Source organism: Taudactylus pleione, unplaced genomic scaffold (assembly GCF_031769625.1).
Source record: "Taudactylus pleione unplaced genomic scaffold, aTauple2 ptg000244l, whole genome shotgun sequence".
NCBI lineage: Eukaryota > Metazoa > Chordata > Amphibia > Anura > Myobatrachidae > Taudactylus > Taudactylus pleione.
The window spans coordinates 8,775,329-8,795,890 of record NW_028284646.1 but is presented as its reverse complement, the minus strand read 5'-3'; the positions used below and the strand labels follow the sequence as shown (position 1 = coordinate 8,795,890).

At 40.6% G+C, this 20,562-nt stretch overlaps 1 protein-coding gene across 2 annotated transcripts in view; it reads left to right on the top strand.

Moving 5' to 3' along the window:
* The window catches only part of ARHGEF10 (Rho guanine nucleotide exchange factor 10), a 154,862-nt gene that overhangs the window by 49,323 nt on the left and 84,977 nt on the right, over positions 1-20,562 (top strand). For both annotated transcript variants that reach the window (XM_088479699.1, XM_088479698.1), the window contains exons 6-11: positions 1,369-1,448; positions 2,067-2,123; positions 4,136-4,305; positions 10,230-10,346; positions 10,453-10,567; positions 11,994-12,106. In XM_088479699.1, the coding sequence (XP_088335825.1) occupies positions 1,369-1,448; positions 2,067-2,123; positions 4,136-4,305; positions 10,230-10,346; positions 10,453-10,567; positions 11,994-12,106 (652 nt within the window). The remainder of the gene's footprint in view (positions 1-1,368; positions 1,449-2,066; positions 2,124-4,135; positions 4,306-10,229; positions 10,347-10,452; positions 10,568-11,993; positions 12,107-20,562) is intronic.

The window sequence follows — 20,562 nt, the reverse complement described above, 5'->3', positions numbered from 1 at the left end:
AAAGCACTGACTATGATCAATGGGATGTGGTCAATATCCCGACTGCGGGGATTCTGGCGCTCAGAATGCCGGCGCTAGAATCCTAACACTTGTCAGAATCCCGGCGCAGGCATCCTGACCGCCAGAATCCCGAAGGTAAGTAACAGGGTTAGGCGGAGGGTTAGCGTTACAGGATAAGCAAGAGGGGGAGGGTTAGGGTAAGGCACTAGGGGAAAGGGGTTAGGTTTAGTGTGTGGGTAGGGGGAAGGTTAGGCACTAGGCGGAAAGTTAGGGTCGGACACCGGGGAGGGAGGGTTAGGATAAGGAGAGAGGGGAGGATTAGAATACTGACCGAAAAGTGTCTATATTCTAATCCTGATGGGATGCCTGTGTCGGGATTCTGACCGTCGGGATCCCGAGCATCGGCATGCCGAACCAATCCCTGATCAATATATTGTACTGTTGGTGTAATGAGAGAGTCATTTTTGTTATACATATTTGTATGCCACAAATGCAAACAAAGAAAGATAAGAACATTTCCATAATTTTGCCATTTTCCTTGCCTTTACAATGCACAGCACAATACAACCCACGTTTTAATAGCTACCAATCAACTGAAGCTAGTAGGATAAAAATTATACATGTCTGTATACAATACAACTTTCTTATATACATAGATGTCACTTGCATAGAGCTTTAAATTAAGTGATTTCTTTTCAATTTAGTTCCACTTTTAATGTATGTCATTGTTGTAATACCATGGCTAAGTTAGTTCCATTTCCATGCATACACTTTGGAATAAAACATATATTGGACATGTTTGTACTGTTTTAAAAATGTTAAAACATGTATAACTGTTGGGTACCACAATATCTTAACCGACCTGCCGCGGTCTCTTCTCATTGGCTACACGTTAAGTATATGTGTATTCTGTCTGAAAAATGACTGGGCCAGCAGGACTGAGGAGAGTACTGCAGTAATGGGTAGTGATATGCTTCAGTCAGTATGTACAGATAACAGTTTGATCAAATTTAAAAAAAAAAAGTCTAGGTGGCTTGTAAAGGTTGTTGGATAAGCAATATTATTGACCATATGTTTTTTATGTTTCTAGGTATGATCACAAATACTGTACTCTTTTTCTGGCTTGTAGTGAATCTGAGAATGGTTAATTTTGCTTTATTAAATTAGCCTTCCACTGAGTAGAAATGTAAAGTATATGTAGCTTCACTTTCAGTAAAAGAGATGAGGCATTTGTGCACCTTTTCTTGGAGTGTGAAAATACATGATTTGAACAAAATGTATTTGTAACAAACACAGAATTAGAAAATATTAATTTGTGAACACTATACAGTTATGTGACACTGATGCATTGTTACTTGTTTTGTATAGTGATGATTTTCTGGTAATGAAAGAAGAGGATGTGTTGGCCAAATGGGTTTCAGATCCTGCAAATACTGAATGGATGGAGAGTAAATATCTTGGTTTTATTTGTTTATGTTGTTAATTTCTCACCTTCACCCCCATGTAATATATATTCAGTAGAAGACATCCCATTTACCACCAACACCACTGGGCCTGACTGGGGTGCAGTTGTGTCTTTGTACCAGTAGAAGGCGTGTAATGGGGGAGAAAATGATGCTTTGATCAAATATCATCAGGCACCACAGCAGTTTGGCAGGATTGAGGCTGCTTTTGCAATTGTTATTATTACTTTCTTGTCCATCACCCCTATCATTCTTATTCCACCTGATCTGTCTCTCATTCTTTTTTAGTGTCTGCTCAGATCAACTTAATGGTCTTTCACACGTGCATGAAGAAATTTAGACTACAAAAAGATAAAATGTTCCCCCAGTACACTGCAAAAGACCAGCAATAAGATTTGAATACTACATGATAATAGAAATCTAGAGATCGGATTGTTGCATATATTTGCAAAGATATGTTTAAGCCATCCGGGCCGCGTCAAGGCGTGCCATCCCTTAGAGTATCTTTATTCATTCATGGTTTCATTTAATACTCTTTAAGAAAAATATCTAAATCTGTTCCATAGGATTTTCCTATTTTTGCCTTAATCTATTTTTTTTCAGACCCTGAAGAAGTTATTTATGATGATGTTCCAAGAGAAAATTCAGATTCAGCTACAGGTATATGTTATTTCCTATGTTGGAAGGAAGGGAGGTTTATTAGTGCACAGTTAGACCATTTGACATCTGCGCAGGAACTCAAGAAACATCACAATAATGTATGGGTTAGCTGGCTCAGGGACAATTGGTGAATGAGAACACGTTGGCAGTGGCTGAGAACTAAGGGCCCGATTCAGACCCGGACGCTAAGCCACAGATGCACGCTATGGGCGATTGTCGCCCATCTGCGCATGCGTATGGATCGCAGTGCGCAAACCAGTCATTGCGATCGGGAATTGTGCGCTCTTAGCACAAAGACTGAGCGCTACTTTGAGTGACAGCGCCGTTTGTTGGTGGTAACGGGAAGGTGCTTGTGAACGGGGGAGTGGGGCTGCGAACGTAGACGTGTCTGGGCGTCAAAACAGAGTGTTATGGGTGTGCATAATTAGCATGGAAGCGTCATTGTACAAGTCACTTGGTTGTATTTCAGCCTGCAGTGATCGCAGTGCTTGCGGCGGGGTCGGGTCTACCTCAAGCGCTGCGTGCAGCTCCGATGGCTCTCGATGGTTCTGATTAATCATACACTTCCTGGAGATGACGTGTGCTAAGAATGAAAAGTGGGCGTCTTTATACCGGTGTGCGCACACTCTGCCGTCACTCTCTAAGACATAGAGGTCTCCTTACACCAGAGAGTGCGATTGTGGAATTAGAATACCCAGCCTCTTTTGGCAGCGAGAGAGCGCAGCTTAGCGTCCGGGTCTGAATCGACCCCTAAGTTAGACTATCATGCTATAAGTTAATTATGTATAGTCTTTAATGAGCATATTAGCCTGATTCAGAGGTGGACACAGTGCCAATATCCACTTAGTTGAGAGATTTCGTGCAACTGCGCATGCTCAAAAATCCCTAAAAACCGGTATGGCGCAGGTGTTACACAGATTCCATGCACAAAGGCTCTGTTGTGATAAAGACACACGGTATCAGGAATATTGTGGAACAGTCAGGACGTTCCTGGGTGGTGATTGGGAGGTGACTATTAATGCTGATAAAAATGGGCATGTTATGGGAATGTCGCTGACTTGCCAGTGAAAGTGGCTGCGTACACAGATGCACAGTCACACACTTAGAAGGCCATAGTCAGGCAGAGCAACTTCAATGGTGATATCTAAAACGGTATTACTGAGCTGAAAGTGTAAGTCTCACTCCTGGTACGTTTGGCTGCTCGGATGTACACAAGGGAAGGACTTTGTAGCTGCTCTTACATAAAGTCACAGACAGGCGGACGCCTATAGATGCGGCCACTTCTGTGTCTACTTCTGAATCAGGCCCTATGTACACCTTTGCAACTACTGAAGACTTATAACAATAAGTTACTATTTGATTTTTTGGGGATAACCTTTTTCTTTGCAAGGATTGTAAACATAGTTTTTTTGATTTAGTAGCTAATTTCTAAAAATAAACTTATAAAATGTCACAATTATGCAAACACAATCTTTTATCTGCTTTACCTTATCAAATTCTGCACACATAGCAGTTCTCATCTTCTTAGTGATAACAAACAAGTTTTCCCCATATACACTGTAGCACTGATGCGGGCAGCTGGTCTATGCTGTACTTGAAGTAACCTTGCTTGTCAGGGGAAGGAAAGGCACAGTCTGCAGGATTTTATATGCTTCTGCTCCCAACATTGTCATGAGTCAGGTCCTTAGATATATGTTTTCAAAATGATTAAATGTAGCCAAAATATGTGTTAATCTGACAGAGCATATTTTATTCTTTTGTAAATATTGATGTGTACTCAGTGCTTCACTACCACTTCTTCCCATTAGGATAATCACTTTTAGCTTTATGTCTTTGCCATCAGCATGGTTTATTAGCGCTTTACAACATACTGCAGGCTAAAGAAGTTGTTACTGTATACACCCTATGTTCATTATCTGCTGTTCTACTTATGTAATCTATCTTCATGTTTAAACGTGTGATGGCTGCATCATTCCGTCCCAGATACACACTGACGCAATGTTTTGTTGTAGATCCTGAGGAAATGATATATGACGATGTGGAAAACGGTGAAGATGGTGGAAACAGCTCTCTGGATTATGGCTGGAGTTCTAGTGAGTTTGAAAGTTATGAAGAGCACAGTGATTCGGAGTTAAAACATGGAGTGCCAATCTCCTTCCTCCGAGGGAACAACAAGAGGCATGTAAGTCTATTAAACTAGATAGTTGTTTCCCAATTCCTATCACTGCACAAATATTTTTTATCTTTGATTTTAACCTCATTAACTGTCTAATTTTTGTTGTTGTAATTTTTATGAATAGTGCTTTATGTATTTAACTATGCAATAACAGTAGAAATTAATTAATATAGTCTGTGCTAATTATTTTTCCTTTACATCCACACAGATGTGGATACACTTACAGGGGAGCCGAAATATGGGGAAAGGGTACTATTTACTCGGGCCCAGGTCTGTCAGAGGGGCCCAGCGGAGGCCTGAGCCAACTGCTGCAGTGCATGGCGCGGCTTCATGGTGCCAGCGCATATTGTTTACATTAATAGTTTTTGGAGGGAACGTGACCATGCCTCCTGGGTTTGGCCACGCCCCCTCAGTGCCCGGGCACATGCATATATTTTAACGGGCATGCACACATACAGACCAGTAGCATTTCTATGATTACATGGGAAAACAATGTTTGTTTAGTAGGCACTAAAATATTAATTGGGCCAATTTTGGAAACATTTATACAAGTGGTGTGACAATTAAACCATAATGATCAGACCTTAAGCAGCTCCCTGTCTGTCCACATAAAGGCAATGTAGGAGATATATCAAACCTTTGATTGAGATAAAGTGGAGAAATTGCCCATAGCAACCTATCAGCTTCTAACTGTCATTTTATAGACTCTACTATATAAATTAATGCTAGAAGCTGATTGGTTGCTATGGGAAACGTCTCCACTTTGTCTCTCTCAAAGGTTTGATACATCTCCCCTATTGTCTTTCAGTAACCCAAATAGAAATGCAGCAGATCAGTAAATATTGTCATTTTTAGAAGGGAAGAAACAAAATCTGCTCAGTGTTCTCCCCAGGCTGTTTTTGGCGGGTGCACCACTCTGCAAGAAACCGCCTACCACCTGGCACTTTGGGAGCCTGCAAGTGGGGACAGTATCTGGGAGCTGTATAGAAAGGACCAGATCCTACAAACTTTTCAGCTTTTTCATAATCAGACAACTGGGCTCCTAACAAGAAGAGGAAAATGAATATATAAAATGTTATTTAAAGTTTAAATCATCATAAGGTCAGGGTTTAAAATATTTTTTTATTGCGAAGGCCCTCACCCGGCTACTTCTTGATGCCACCCGGCTGGAAAAAATTTCTGGGGAGAGCACTGCTGCTTATCCAATACTTTATAAATCTTTTAAATAAATCTGGAAGAGCCAGGCCCCATATAATCATCTGGTTGTGAGTTGGATAATCGTGTCCATAATGTCTTCCTTAGTTATATTCACATAACTAAGCGTCTAAGTAGGGATATAGATTTTCGGAATTAGGATGCCTCTTATGTTGTATATGCTGTAAAATACCCAGGGGTACACCCTCCATTTTGGACAGCAATAGCAGCAGTATACTCTTTATCTTGCCAGATTCCAAAATAGAGCTTTTTTCAGTAAAGGATATTTTCCTTGGTAAGATCAGTATGTCTTAGAAACCAGGCAGAAGGAGTTTGATGTTGAACCAAGTAAATCCAGTTTCAGGGATCTATTTACTTGGATAACGGCAACTCCCAATTATGGCTGCTGGTGGTTAGAGTGCAAGTACGACCATATGGGCTTGTGTTCAAATTCACTTGACCTCTGGAGAAACTAAAATAGGCTACATGATAATGGTGCCCAACACTAGATCCCTTAAGAGCCAAACTTTACACTGATAAATTAGGTTTAAAAAATGACTAAAATATATGGATTATATTTATAAATATAAATATATATTAATGTTTTACCGATACATTAAACCCATTGACACTTGAGCGTTTAAGCTTTCCTATGTCAATGATATGTTACCTAAGGAAAGTACTAAACATTGTGGGAATGATGAAGGCACTGGTACCATGTAACTCATACATTATTCACCCCACAGGATTACAAATATGACACCAATTTAACTTCTAACCGCTCCACATCTTCACTTAATTGAAGAGGCATTAATACAAAACAAGCACCCACACTCATATCATATTAACCTGATAAGGAAAGTATGAGATGGAACTTAAAGATGGAAAGCAAGCACTTTTTGATTTAGTGGTCTATACTATAATATATATTGAGGCAATTCCAAGTACCTGACCCCCAATTACATGCAGGTCTAGTAAAAGGAGTGGTTGGAGGGAGAACACATAACTAGCCACCAAACACATACCACACAAACAAGGGCTGTGACAGGTACATTATTCAGGGAGAAAGTCTGAACCCTCAGCCTAGTCTGAAAAAAAAATGCATAGGTTAAATCTTTTTCTGTCTGCCCTAATTACAGTTAAATACCACATTCTCATAAGAGCCTCCTTATGGTGGACCATTGCCAATATTTAGTCCCGTCACTCTAGATGAGTAGGCCAAGAATAAATGGGTAGGAAGTGACTTCTGCTAAGGACAGCCTAGTGGAGATTAGATCTGCCCTTTAGACCTCTAAACAGCTGGAAAATTTCTGCGAGTGCAGCAGAGGAGATCCCAGTGCCTACACACGGAAGTATTGCAGGGGAGCAGGGTGAGGAATGTTGAGATAACCCTGCATATACAGCATCTATAATATATATATATATATATATATATATATATATATATATATATATTTTATACAGTAGTATAGAAGATTCACCCCAAAGAAAACAAATGGCGAACTGTTCACTTCAATTAAATATATATATATAAAAAAAGTCCAATATATAATAAGCTCGTAATCCAATTTGCAGTATTATAAATTCTTAGAAGAGATGGATCCTACGGCCGACTTGTCCACTTTATGGATACTAAAAACTTCAGTGTGGCTTTTCTCCCATACAATTGGATTTTCTTAATATGAAGAAGAGCTCCTTATCTTCTTACCCTGTGTGTGCTATCTCCCCTATATAGGGGCGTTATACATATTAGGTGTATTCTTGGTGCAAGGGTTTATTTTTAGATATTTATGTCCTTAAGAAGATAAGGAGTTTTTAATGTAAACATAACTAAGGAAGAAAATCCAATTGTATGGGAGAAAAGCCACACTGAAGTTTTTAGTATCCATAAAGTGGACAAGTCGGCCGTAGGATCCATCTCTTATAAGAATTTATAATACTGCAAATTGGATTACGAGCTTATTATATATTGGACTTTTTTTATATATATATGTAATTGAAGTGAACACTTCGCTATTTGTTTTCTTTGGGACGCATCTTCTATACTACTGTATAAAATATTGTGTTCTAGTCCCTACTGACAGGGAGGTTGTTTTAGAAGGTTTGCAGCCATTTATTATATACTAACAAAAGCTGAGCGCAGGTTAAGGGCATTTCTTTGTGTATATGTATATGTGTGTATATATATGTGTATATATATATGTGTATATATATGTATGTATGTGTATATATATATATATATATATATATATATATATATATGTGTGTGTTTGTGCCATGGTGTCTGGAGTTCCTCATACACGACACTGTTATTTGTAATATTCATGAAGAGAACAAGGCTGTGATAATAGCTCAAGGTACAATTAGAATTCACTTTTAGATTGTGTTAATGTTTAATTGACCTTTCTTCAGTATTTCTGCTGTATGTTATCTTATTGTGTGCTTATCTCTGCCATACTGAATTTAATTACAAGCTCATTCTTCTCATTATAATGACTACTAGCCAGTTATGCTATTGTAATGATTTTCAAGCATAAGAGTTGTAAATCTACTAGTCACTGGCGAATTGATAGGTACCATGCTCATTACTGTTGGTTCATCCCTCGATACTCGATATGGCATCATCCAATGTGTACAGGAGAGGGTCCACCACAAAGCGGGTCATCTTCACATTAACATAATTATTGGCTTTAATTGTTTTTTTTCTATATAATGTATACTTATAATAAAGTTGTAATGGATGTGTCTGTGCATAGAATGTTTTTTTTTGGGAAATGTACTCCATGGGACTGTGTATGAACTATGGAGACAAACATTTTTTCTTTTGGATATTTTGTCTGTTCGTTCCGGCATCCCGCAAAAACTACGGGATGAATTTGGATTGCACAATATTGATTAGCTTAGTCACCCAGAAAGAAACTAAGGTATGTATGATCTCAATATGACATCAGGGAGAGCCGCAATAAAGGAAAAACCAGGTGCTTGACTCTCGGCGCGTTCAGTGTGCAGGCTCCTCAAGCCAAAAATTACTTCTATAAATATAATATTTTGGGACAAATATTTTTTTTAGGGACTGTTTATGAACTATGGAGACAACATTTTTTTTTAGCAGAATTTGTACAGGCTCCTCAAGTCCAGAATGACTGTATGTATATAAATATACATACAATATACATAAATTGCACACCCCGAGCACAAACAGTTATATATGTATGCATATAGAAATATATGTATCTAACTATATATTAAGCACTAACCAGGCAGCTTATCTTGACTCATGAAATTGCAGTATACATGTCAATCCAGTAGATGGTGCACCAAGATAAATACTACATATCATAGAGTCGCTGCTCATGTTACTTGCAATCTTTCAATGTTACTGTAGGTTAAGTAGCAACAGATTTGGGATCTACAAGATAAGTTTTGTTTGAGATGGGCAGCTTTACATGACTCACAAGTAAGAACCCCCAAGCATCTTTTTGTGTTAATCCCTGAAGTAAAATCTGCAAATATTGTTTACAAAGACATTTTGTGATCAATGTCTACAATATAAAATATACATCACAATATTAGATGCCACTGTACAATTCGTTCCGCTGAACAATAACAGACATCCACACGAGCAAAGTTGTGGGCAAAGTTTGTCATAAATAAACTAAAGTTACTGCTATAATTACATTTTGTGACCTTTCTGAGGCACAGGGAGAGTTCTTATTACAAAACTGCCAGAATATGACTAAATCTCTCTCTTTACCTGTCATGACTTTTGACCCAACATTTCTTATGGTGGCCCTGTATAGCACAGCAGAATTTCCCACGAGGCTTCAGTAGAGGAAATAATAATCGGTGTATGTCCTGCAGGGTGACATCATTCTTTCCAATCCAGAGTTGCTTCCTCTGCATTACTTGCCATGATACCCTGTTCACCATGATACTCAGTTCACCATTCAACAAGGACTAAGGCTACTATGATACAATTGAAATGCAAATTGCATCATCAAGCCCCCAGACTGACCACTTCCCAGGAGACCCTATCACGATTTGGTAGTCTCCCGTACATTTCAAGAGGGAGTAGGCAATTATGTGTAAAATATCAAATATCCTTGTCATTTTACAGCGGGAGATCCACCTCCAACCACATTACAATATATCCTTTTACTAACTTTTTTTCCATTTTTCTTTTAAAAATACTGCGCAACGGTTTAACCTAATTCAAGTAGAAGTAGTGAAATGTGTCTCATTTAAAATATAGGATAGCATCAAATGCCAATACTTCCATTGGCCATTGTGCAATCTATCACAGACCACTCCAGTGATGGATAATAAAAAGATATATGATATTGAGCGGGTTACATATATCATTTCAGTATAATGATGTAATGCACAAAAGACATTAGTATATATGGGTACATTCATGCTGCTATATTTTAACAACCTATGTCTAGTGATGCCAACATTTTATTATACAGTAGGCACTCATAATTTACTTGGAATGCTTATGTGTTATAGTGATAATATTGCCCAAATTGTGGCCTTAGTCTATCGTATAGAACGCTACAGTGATGTACATTATTCTTCACATTTTTACTTAAGGACTCATTACGGATTTTTTTTTTTCATTTTTACAAAGTCTATAATGTCAGTTTTTTTAGTAGAACTAAAATCACCTGTTAGCACAACTGTTACTACTAGGTACTTTTTTATTCATAAAGATTATACTATATTTTTTTATGTAGCTTTCTCAGGACCTAACACGTTTAAAACAACACTACGAGAGAAAGATGAAAGATTTGGTGACAAACAAAGTGGGAGGAGTAGAGATCCAACAGTTAAAACAAAAACATGAACTGAAGGTGATGTAGCATGAATATTTGGTTACTATACAGAGCACGATCTCTCCACCTATAGAACGTATGTTATATTCCTTTATGCTGACACATGCTGTGCTATTGGATTTAGATGCAGAGGCTGATGAAGGCTGCAAAAGAAGGCACAAAAGATGGACTTGAAAAAACAAAGGCTGCTGTAAAGAAGGGGCGTTCCTACATCAGAACAAAGTCATTTGTTCTGCATGGTACAGTCAATTGATTCTTTTAATAAAATACACTTTTTTTAGAGTGTTAAGGGTATGTATATATATATGTAATATATTCTAGCAGTGCCTACCCGTCGTTGCCGAGTGATTATTAATTTTATTCAGTGATACAGAGTGATTATTAATTTTATTCAGTGATACTGAAACGACAATTAAAGTATTATGTGGATGGGGACTCTCTCACCTGGTTGTCGGAGAGATCAGTCAGGCTGCCTGCTTAGAGCCGTGCAGGCAGTGTGGTGGTCACCCCTTCCCTTGTGGTGGTCACCCCTTCCCTTTCCGTCAGTCCTCTCCTGCACCGAGGTCCTCCGGAGCCTGTTGGTCACAAGCTCCGTCCCCCAAGATTACACGAGGAGCTGCTGCTGGATGAAGCCCAGTAAGTTATCTCTGCAACGGCTTCCTGATGAGGAGAAAGGATTGGTGTGTCTGTGTGTGTATAGCTTACGTTACTCAGAGGATCTCAAGGAACATTTCAGTAAAAACCTGAGCAAAAGCGGTTCAGTAGTTCGCAAGTTTATCGCAAACCAAGAAAATGAACAGTTTTATTTATATATATATCTATATATATATATATATATATATATATATATACACACACACAGAAATGGTGGGCATGTGGCCCGAAACGACGTAGGATTAAAATCCACCATACTTCTCTCCAGATGCTGAGTGCCGCCATTACTGTGATTATCAATACATTGGAGCTTGCTCGCTCCTAGAAGGGCACCAGCGCACCATTGAGTGCCGGGAAGCAGTGAGAAGTGTGTGTGTATTTGTATGTGTGTGTATGTATATATATATATATATATATATATATATATATCACACACAAATATGTATGTCCAACTCTACCCACAAGTCCCTCTTCCACGCCTCCTCAATGGGAGGCATTTTGTTTTATCAGGATAAATTGTCAAAAGACTACACAACTGATAGTTTATATAAATATTTAAACATTAATATAATCTGAATTTTACACACCTATTTGTACAAATCAAAATGCAGTGCTAGGTACAAATCAAAATGCAGTGACGGTCGATCCCTCCCCATTAGAGCCGAGCATTGATGCTATATATAGGATGTTGGAGAATAAATTTAATGCAGCATATCCTTATTTACGTTTCTTACTGTTTCTTGTACGGTGCATCTGGCCTCTCTATTTGTTCTATGTTGTAGTATTAAGTCTCAGCTAGGTAGCACATCCCATTAGAAAGAGCTAGGGTGTGCAGTCCAGGCCCCCTTCCCCTAAAATATTTAATACATCAGCTCTTCGTTAATTATAAACAGCATGTAATATATGAGTTGAGATTTAAAACCACATACAGCATGTTTTTTTGTACAAGGAATACAGTAATGACGGAATTATAATTAATATTTTTGTTTCAACATCCTTTTCATATTCTAGATCGTAAGTCTGCCTGCCTTGAGGATGAAGAATTGAATTTATTCATAGATGTAGACTGCATGCATACAGAGGCTATCATGTCTCCTATGCCAGAAGGGTTAACTCAACAACAGGTAATCTCTTTCGGGAGTGTATGTAGTTATCTAAAAATAATACAAATTTTTGTGAAGAGTCTGCCATCTGGTGGCCATTTTGTAAACACACACACCACAAGCAGGATCGCCAGCTGTTTTTTTATTGCCAATTTTATGTATTTTTTTTGTCTTATAACTGTATTACAATAACATTAACCCTGTAAAGTCTGACATATCAAATAACATATATAACAAATATGATACAGTTGGCATTATTAGGTTAAAAATATCAAAGACCAGCATTATAGTATTCTGTGTGCTGAGATCATCCAACCTCTTTTTCTTTCCTTTCTTTTAGTACTGACAGATAATAAAATGTAATTCATTTTTGTAGAGTGTCGATACATTAGGTATACCTGGTTATATCTTTTTTTATTTATTATTATTTCCCTCCTTTGTTTTGTTACCTCCAACTTAACAGTTATTTCTTGGTTACCTGTGTCTGTAAAGCATCACTCATCCCTCTTACATTCATGTCTTTTATCCCTGACTCGTTTTCTCACTATGCGGTACTGCTAATAATAAGTACTGCCGCGGTTATTATCGGTCCTACACGCAGGGTATATTTTCAATTTTGATGAAAATATCTCGCTATGTACCAAGGGGAACTCGCAGGGATAGCAAGTTATATCCCCAGCAAATTGTGGAAGTCTTTCACTGAAGTGAAAGACTTCTCCTGGGGAAACTGACACTGCGCATGTGCACAGTGTCGGCTTCCGGGACCGGCCAGGGGCTGCGAGAGAGAGATCAAAAGATCTCTCTCCTGCACCTGGAGCCCCCATAGCGACTACCGTGGCTCTTTTTGGAGTTCAGTACATAGGGGTCAGATTGAAGTCCCCATTGATAATAATGGGGACTGCAATCTGCAGCGCTAATTAGCACTTTGCTGGAGATTTCTGTGAAATCTCCTGTATTGTGCTTTTAGTAAGTAGGTATACTACATAAAATTATTCAGAAACTGCAGCTTCTGCATAACTTTATGTAAAAAACAGCTTACTATATAGGCCCCTATATGCCTAACAAAGCCAGTCTAAGAATGTAGGAGACGCTGTTATTTACGCCTTTGCCTGCGACAAAGGCAACTCAGCACATCAAAACTGGTTAGAGTCTGAATTATTGACACAAAGAATTATTGTTTGTTTTTTTAACTTCTTTTTACAAGGTAAAACGTTATCAATAAAACAAAGAATCAGTATAATATGCTACTTGACCTGAGGTGTTCAACTCTTTGCATATAACTGTATGCATGTGTGTATATGTATATAAAAAATATATAATATTTTTATTTTTTACTGTATTTGTTGCTGTGCATCATGCTAGAGTGGGATTTACCATGCTAACAATATTCTCTAGCATACAGAATGTCTGATTACATGTTTCCATCCCTAGACTATAACTGAATATTACATCTAATTTGGGCAGCACAGACGGTGTAATGGTTAGAATTACTGCCTCACAGTACTGAGGTCATGGGTTCGATTCTCACCCTTGCATTACCTGTGCGGAGTTTGTATATTCTCCCTGTGCTTGCGTGGGTTTCTCCCACACTCCAAAAATATACTGGTAGGTTAAATTGGCTCCCAAAACAAATTAACCCTAGTGTGTGTATATGTGTGTGTGCATGTGATAGGGAATATAGAGTTAAGCTCCAATGGGGCAGGGACTGATGTGAATGACCAAATATTCTCTGTAAAGCGCTGCAGAATATGTGTGCGCTATATAAATAACTGGTAATAAATAAATAATAAAATCTAATTTAGTGGCGCACTACATTATTTATTACTCTATAACTAAATATTTCCTGAGCCCTGTGTCAGCCTTTCCATGCTCTCTTCATGTTCTTTAATATCAGAGATTCCACTTCTTTTGTGGCTCCCATTCCATAACTCCCCCTGGTCTGCTGGCTGTGTCATCTATTGCTTTGTAATGCTATCTCAAGCTGAATGCAGAATGTATATTGGTGGGAGGTGGTGATAATGTTATAGCTCATTTCATCCCAGAAAACTCTGCATTCCGGCCGGCTCCCCCTACACTCTTATGCAATAGAAATCCGCAATATTATTATAAAGCCCTTTTTGTATGTTTTTCCTTTGAGAAGTGATTTTTTTATTTTTGTCTTGGATGACTGATTACTGAGTTATTCTGACAATATTGACATGGAGAATTTGTGACTACTGTATATTAGTAGGTTGTAGACAACTAAGGAAATGTAAACATTTATCCTGCAAATACAGATCTTGTAAAGATGATGCTGTACGTAATTGATGATACATTAGGGGTCCTAGCGAGATGGAGGAACCCCTCCCTCCCCCCTTCCCACATACACATCCTATGCTGCCTGTAATCCTACAAGCAGACAGGTTGGTGGAAATACTCTGTGTCACGAATCATGGTCTTAACTGCCCATACAGGGTTAAACATTCTTTCATTGCTGTGTCTAAAACCTCCAAAAGACTATCGTACCGCTCACCTGGCTGCTCACCTGGCCAGCCTGACCAATTACCTGTTACCACTCCCTAAACATTTCCAGGCCTAGGAAAGATTGCCTGAACAACTGTGGGCCTGATTCAGAGCCGGACGCTATTTGCGCTCGCTCGTTCAGAAAAAGGGGCCGGCTATTTAAATTGCGCGCTCGCTCTTTGTGGTCTGTTGACGCCTCTATGTCTGAGCGAGCGAACGAAATATGCGCTCGCTATTTTGTAAAGACGCCCCCTGGCCGCTCGCATCCTACGTCATCTCCGCTATTTATTTGATTAATCGAGTACATCGAAAGGCATCTGCACTGCTCGCAGTGCTTGTGGTAGGATTTTCCTACCGCAATCATGCGAACAGTTCAGGGTAAGAAACAACCAAGTGACGTGGTCGATGACGCTGCTTTGTTAATTATGCACACCCTTAAAATGCCCGTTTGACCTTTTGGCACGCCTGCGTTCGGATCACCACTCCCCGCTTTCAAGCACCTTCCCCTGTTACCACCCACAAACGCCTCATCCTGTCACTGAAATTAGCAGGCACTCGCTATTTTGCGAGCGCTCGATTTCCGACCGCAATGACTGGTTGGCGCATGCGCATTACGACCCATATGCATGTGCAGATGTGCGAACATCGCTCGGAGCGAACGAGCGGCCGCTTACAAGCGGCTCTGAATCAGGCCCTGTGTTCCTTCCTGAGGACCATTCCAGGCTCAGTGTCTCCTGTGTGTCTAGAACTTTCTCCTGTGGATACTCAGATCAGGGCTGGATTAACAATGGGGTGGGTGGAGCTACAGCTCCAGGCCACCCCATGAAAATAGGCCCACAAGACCTACTGCAGTACAGGCTGCGCTGACAGGAAAAAAATAAGTTTTTCCTGTCACCACGACAGCGTTCCGACTCCCAGTCCATTCTGCTGCCAGAATCATCATCTCCCATTCCAGCCCCGAAGCCCCACATACCATCGGGCCTGTTCGTAGCTCCGCCCCCGGATAGTCTGAACCTCTGCCCCAAGGCTGGCTGGTAGTCTATTCTAAGGTGCACAAAGCTCCGCCCACGAATAGTGTTAAGCCCCGCCTCCTTATGCTGTATACTTCGGGATGCCCAAGCTCTGCCTGCTCCTTTGTCTTATAAAGCCCCGCCCATTGACCCCTTACCCCTCCTTGGCAAATGAGCTGGGACACTGCAGCCAGACACTAGCAGTCAGAAAACTCATGAAAGTATACATAACCAGAGGTGGGTGTAATGTCTGTGTGTGTATATCTATCGATCTATCTATCTCATATCGATCGATCTATCTATCTATCTCATATCTATCTATCTCATATCTATTTATCTCTCATATCTATCTATCTCATATCTATTTATCTCTCATATCTATCTATCTCTCACATCTATCTATCTCATATCTAACTATCTCATCTCCCTCTCCCTCCCTCTCTCCCTCCCTCCCTCCCTCCCTCATCACTGAAAATGTTCAACCTGACAATATTGTCAGCTTGGACAGGAGGTTGGTCGATGAACGGCAACTACAAACGGGAGCGCGCATTGGTAGTTGCCGTCCATCGTTTTGGGGCTGAAACTGGTCGATTTTTTGGACGACTGAATGCTAACGAAATCGTTATCGTTCCGAGACCCAAAAAATCGACACGTGTGTACGCACCTTAACACTTAATGAAAGACAGAGAATAGCGTTCATACCATTTCACACAGAAACGAACTTTTTCTTGTAATTGCTCCACTATAGCCACACCCATGACACAGGCACCACCCCTGTGCAGACCACACCCACACCGCACAGGTCATGCCCCCACATCACTAGTTACACCACTGCAGCGACTGTCACACCCCCTGCAGCGGCACGCAATAGGCCCTTCCTAAATTCCAGCTCCAGGCCCATGTGGACATTATTCTGGCACTGGATACTCTCCTTGCTGAAACTCAACCATTATCCACTTCTACCATTGCTGTTTGTCTCTCGTTGCTGCCGCTTCCATGCTGCATACAATTAACCACCAGGACTGTTTACCATCGCTACTGTATACCATCTCATCGCTGCGGCTTTCAATGCTGTACACAGACCCCTTGCTGTTGTCTGCATTCCATCTACCGCTGTGTATCATATCTCAGCGCTATGGCTTCCACGCAACACACAGGGCCTGATTCAGAGCCGGACGCTCTGACCAGAGCGCTCGCTCTGAATCAGGGCACTCCTATCTAAACTTGGAGCGGCCTCCTGGTCGCTCGCATAGCTGTGGGTGACTACCCACAGCATATGCGAGCGGCCAAAAAGATGGTGATGTCAGTGGGGCCGGACCCAGACGGTAGGCGTTCCTATGGGAACACCTCCGTCTGGCAGCCACGCCCCCGGCACGCCCACCAAAGGGGGCGTGTTGTCAATCAACATCGACAGCACGCCCCCTTTGGTGCGAGACCCGGAGCGACAGCTTGGCTGTCGCTATCCAGGACTCACGCATGCGCACGACGGAGCTCCCTCCGTTGTGCGCATGCGCATTTGGGTACCATCGACCCGCTCGCGAGCGTCCTGCGCTTGCGAGCGGGTCTGAATGAGACCCACAGTTCGCTTGCTGTTGTCTGCATTCAATCTACCGCTGTGTATCACCTCTCAGCGCAGCGACTCCCACACTGCACACAGAAAATAGAAAATGTGCATATTTTAATTCTTAAATAGTTAATAGGGTAATTATATATATATATATATAAGTCCTCCAGGGACCCTATTAACTATTTAAGAATTAAAATATGCACATTTTCTATTTTCAATTCTGTTATGAATAAGATTAGCACTTTTGCATTACAGGTATATAAAATGATCCATAGCAAAATCTTGAAAATAATTAATCAAAAATACCTTGATTTTGCACAACAAATAGATTATAACCTTATATCAAGATACTTACCTACAGGTGGGATTGAGAGGAATATCTCAGCCTTACCTGATTGGTGGTCAGTGTTTTAATACACTCGGGTAACGGATGGGTTACTAGCTTAGGGAAAGAACAAGAATGCGAAACGCGCATCAGTTGCATTAAAGGAGCGTCCTTGCCTTCTGCAGTGTTTCACTGATCAAGATCCCCTTTGCGGCTTACTTAATACAACGGCTAAATTGCCGCTATCTTGCCCATATAGCTACACACCAGTTCAGTGGTTATGTCACCGCTGTTCCATCATAATAGCATTGCCAGTCACTATACAGCTATTACAGCGAAAAAGTCGCCACTGCTCAGTTATTGCAACGGCGCAGCAGATTACTTGCAACTACTTTGTGTGAATTTCAACTATATTGATTAACGCATAAATGTGTTACATACCGGTAGACCGCACCAATAACAATTTAAACTGTTTTATGATAATCAATATAAATGTAACACATTTTACCACTTATAGCAAATTTAATACATACAATACATACAAGCTGACCCTAGTGTACTTAACTTTTTTCTGACTTTCGCCTCCGCGAAAAAGTTCCGCCTACCCGACTTTTCACCTACATCGTGTGTTTTGGATGCGAAAACTTATTGTGTGCATCCCCGCTATTCGCCCTATTCAGTTACTAACCAGGCGAAAACGGCAAGCGGCGAATGTAAAACAGGTGAAAAATACTGGCAGAATATCAGTCTGAACCCCCCAAAAAGATGCACTAACATTGGGGATCAATGTAGAGGTGTTCCAATAGCCCTTATAAAACTATTTGGGGTACTGAAGTTGTTTAAAATCCTTGTTATTAGCATCATTGTAAAAGTGGTGAAGAATAGCATTTAGCAGTTTTTTTTGGTGAAAAAAATGGTCCAGTCAAGTTTGGAGTACTTCAAAATGGGTGCTAGTATCTTTTAAAATCTCTAAAGTGAAGTTTAAAAAAAACGTGAAAAACGCACCTGTTGCATGCACTTGCAATCCTAAAAACGGTATGCAGTGGGGATGCCGACGGTCTAAAACCCGACCGTCTGCATCCCGACTGTCTAATCCCGGCAAGGGTCTAATGACAGCGCCGAAATCCTGACGCCTGTCGTTTTACCTACGCCGGGAGCCCGGCATCCCAATCGAAGGTAAGCCGGGCGCGGACAGGGTTAGGTTTGGTGCTCCCAGGGGGGACCTAGGGTTAGGCTAGGGGAAGGGGGGGTTAGGGTTAGGCACCCCCGGGGTGGAGGTTAGGGTTAGGCACCTCCCTGGGAGACTTAGGTTTAGGCAGCGGGGAAGGGGGGTTAGGTTTATGCACTTGGGGGGGGGCGTTAGGGTTAGGGGGGGTTAGGTTACTTTGTATGCACCTTAGCTGCTGTCGGGATCTTCACTTCTGCCGGGCTTCCGCTGTCGGGATTTGAACCACTGTGCCATGCGGCCGGCGGTAAATCATACCGATCTTCCTAAAAACACCTGACCCATCCTTGCAGACCCCTTAGAAGGCTATTTCGCTAGTTTTTATGCTTGTCCCCCCACTTTTTACTTTTTCACCCCCCAAAATGAAAGTACTTTTTTGGAGTGTTAAGCTTTTTCCCTGGATTTTCTGGCACAGTTGTCCTTTGGGGGCTGTCTCAAGGGTTCTGAGTGGTTCCCCATATTTGCACCCCAAAATAAAAATGTTGCACTTTTTTTCTCCTTCTATTCTTAGGCGAATCTTTTTAGCCTATTACATTGCATTGACTTTCCGCGTAGGCGAAACAGTCTGGAATTGAATTTGGAGATAAGTTCCGGCCACGCAAAGAGCCCCGATCGGCGATACATTTCAGTGGAAAATGGCTCTTCTCTTCTAATTGAATACATCCCCAAGTCTGTTACTTACAAATGGAATATATGTATTGTGAATTAAATCTGCAAGTTTAATTATATTGCTAAATGTCAACACAGTTTATACTATTAGCTATATTATAATTAATATGTGGTGAGGATCATAATCATTTAATTGGAGTTAAATTGCTAAACCTCACCACATTGTTCTTGCTGATTTTGGGAACTTACACTATAAAACAAATGCTATGGTAAGACTAATGCAAGTTTAATCTTACTGCCAACTCTTATCATACCAATACATACAGTTATACCCTAATATATACAGTGCGAATCAGAAATATGCCATCATGTGTTTCTGACCTTAAGATCCCACTATATCAAAATTCCTATATGGCATGCCTATGTCTAATGATGTAATTTTGGTCTAATTCTCTACACATTGTATACTGTATTCTCACTTGTGTAAGAGCTACAATGGTAAATGAATACATTAAAATAATAGTGGTGATAGATTTAATAAATATTTTTTTTTAGCAGACTAAGGGCCGTATTCAATTAGGTGCGAAAAGCCGTTTTCGGCGATACAGTATCGCGAGTGATGTCATTTCGCCATGCTAAAAGTTTGCTCCATATTCAGTTCCTGAGAGTTTTCGCTGGTGCGGAAACTCAATGCAATGGAACCGGCACCCTTGGGACAGTCCCCTAAAGGTAAGCTGCGTCAAAAAAAGTTTAAAAAACACTTTATATCACTCAAAAAAAATACTTTCATTTTGGGAGCGAAAAAGTCCAAAGTTGGGGGACAAATTTAAAAACTAGCTAAATATACTCCAGGGAGGTCCCCAAGTATGGGGCAGGTGTTTTTAAGTTTGCAGGTGGTTGCGGCAGGTGGATTTTCTTCGTTTTTTAAAACTTCACTCTAGCAACTTTAAAATGCTTACACCCATTTTCGTGTACCCCAAATTTGCTGGGACTACTTATTTTCTGCAAAAAAACCTTCTAAATGCTATTCTTCACCACTTCTGCTAAGATGCTAATTAGCAGCTACTGAGAGCATTTAAGTACCCCAAATACCTTCAGCAGGCCAATTCGGGGGCTTCTACAGTGATCCCCAATGTCAGTGCATATTTTGGGGGTGTCAGGCTGATTTCCCCAAATCTGACGGCACTTTTCGCCTGTTTGCGTTTCGCCGGGTCCCGTTTTCGCCGATTTCTAATTGAA